The sequence below is a fragment of the Penaeus monodon genome, chromosome 21 (genome assembly GCF_015228065.2).
Source record: "Penaeus monodon isolate SGIC_2016 chromosome 21, NSTDA_Pmon_1, whole genome shotgun sequence".
Classification (NCBI taxonomy): Eukaryota; Metazoa; Arthropoda; class Malacostraca; order Decapoda; family Penaeidae; genus Penaeus; species Penaeus monodon.
This window is the reverse complement of record NC_051406.1, coordinates 23,140,086-23,141,767: the sequence shown is the minus strand read 5'-3', so window position 1 is coordinate 23,141,767 and position 1,682 is coordinate 23,140,086. Positions and strand designations below refer to the sequence as shown.

The following is a 1,682-nucleotide window of genomic DNA, read 5'->3' as shown; positions in this document are numbered from 1 at the left end:
CCGAAGGATAACAAAGTCAAGAAGACATCATCATGTGATCCTGAGAAACCTAAATCTATGTATAAATTGCTTGCTTCACGTTTCAATCGTTCAGGATCCAATGTCCCAGATTCAAGTGTGCGCTCAACCACAGACAAACGTTCAGAGGATGAAGACGTGAGTGAGAAAGAGGACAAATTCCATCTTAAGAGACCTTCACGTTTCCTCAAGCACAAGACAGAAAAGAGCTCATCTAAGTCGAGCGTGTGTGATGAAGATGGTTCGGAACGCCTTGAGAGGAAGCCATCCAAGAAGCTTACAGACGCTCTTAACAAATTTTTAGGACGCAAGGAATCCAAGGGAGAAGAACCGCGTGCTGGCACAAACACATTACAACACCCAAGTGTTTTAGTAACAGGCACTGAGGAAGAATTTCCCAAAAAGCCTCCACGAGTAAAGCCTAAGAAATTCTCAAAGAGTCATGAGAATCTGTGCCTGTCAAGTGTAGCAGAAGGAGGTGAGATAGTAACGGATCCACAGCAAGCTGACAAAATGCAGACTGCTGCTCAACAAGTAGCTGCAGCCACTTCTCAGCCTGGTTTTACCCTTGAATCTGTCACAAAAAGTATTTGTGACCACCTTTCTCAACTAGAGAGTGATATTACTTCACGCATTGGGAACATGGGAGTGCAGGAGCAAGGTACTGTAGTACGGCCCACAGGAACACCCTGCCGTCTTCCTACAGCTTCTTCTGTACCATCTCTTACCACCTACGGACTTTCACCAGCACTGGCCAGTCGCCGCAGTGCAAGACCTACCAACCTAGACTTAGCTGCAGCAGGTATCGACAATCATAAGGCCACACAATCATCACAGGCGCATACAGTCACAACTGCCAGCAAGGACAGCAACCACATTCCCATAAGTGAGAGTGAAGGAGTTAAGTATGCACAAATTAAAAGACTTGGAAGTGGCACAGGGGAAGTGGCCCCCTCAGAGGATGGGAGTCAAACCCCCACAGAGTCAGGTGAGTCTACAACGTCTGGCCCTGATGACCAAAGGGGTGTCAGTGAGAATGATGATGAGAGTGTAATGGACAGGATCACCAGGAAGAGTTACTATTCACGTTTCCAAGAGATTAAGAAGAAGCCAAAACTGAGACGAGCCAACACCAAGGAAGACATGGACCAGCAGCTAGCAGCAGCAAAGGCTCGACTCATGAAGGAGGACCAGGAGCGTGCAATGAGAGATACCCTCAGTCCCCATAAGTATACCTCCCCCCTTGGTTCCCCTAGAGCCAATGTTACGTCACCCCCTGCATGGGAGAACCCTCGCCGTCACTCTCGCAAGTCTTTACCTCCAGAAGATCTGAGTCAGACCTATTCAGGTGGACGCCGGGGTGCTTCTCTGCAGCCAGATGACCTGCCTGGCATCCGCCGCTTGACCTCTGTCCAACCACCAGACATGGCCATGGGAGTCAAGCGTCGTCTCCCCTCCATGCCTCCTGATGAGCGCGTCCGTTCCTTCCGTGCCCCATCTACACCTAGGGAGTCTCTCTCAGGTCGTCGTGTAAAATCCATCCCACCAGAAGACAAAATGTATGGCCAACGTGCACCATCAACTCAACCCGAGGACATCAGAGGACCATCTCCTGCTAAGAGCCCTGAGGTAAAGGCTAATGATAGTAATGCCATGCCTGATGT

The 1,682-nt window shown here is 49.6% G+C and overlaps 1 protein-coding gene across 1 annotated transcript in view; it reads left to right on the top strand.

Moving 5' to 3' along the window:
* LOC119586359 (serine/arginine repetitive matrix protein 2-like) overlaps positions 1-1,682 on the top strand; it is a gene marked incomplete in the record, with an annotated part of 38,282 nt that overhangs the window by 32,925 nt on the left and 3,675 nt on the right. The window contains 1 exon segment of the mRNA XM_037935071.1: positions 1-1,682. Within this exon segment, the coding sequence (XP_037790999.1) occupies positions 1-1,682 (1,682 nt within the window).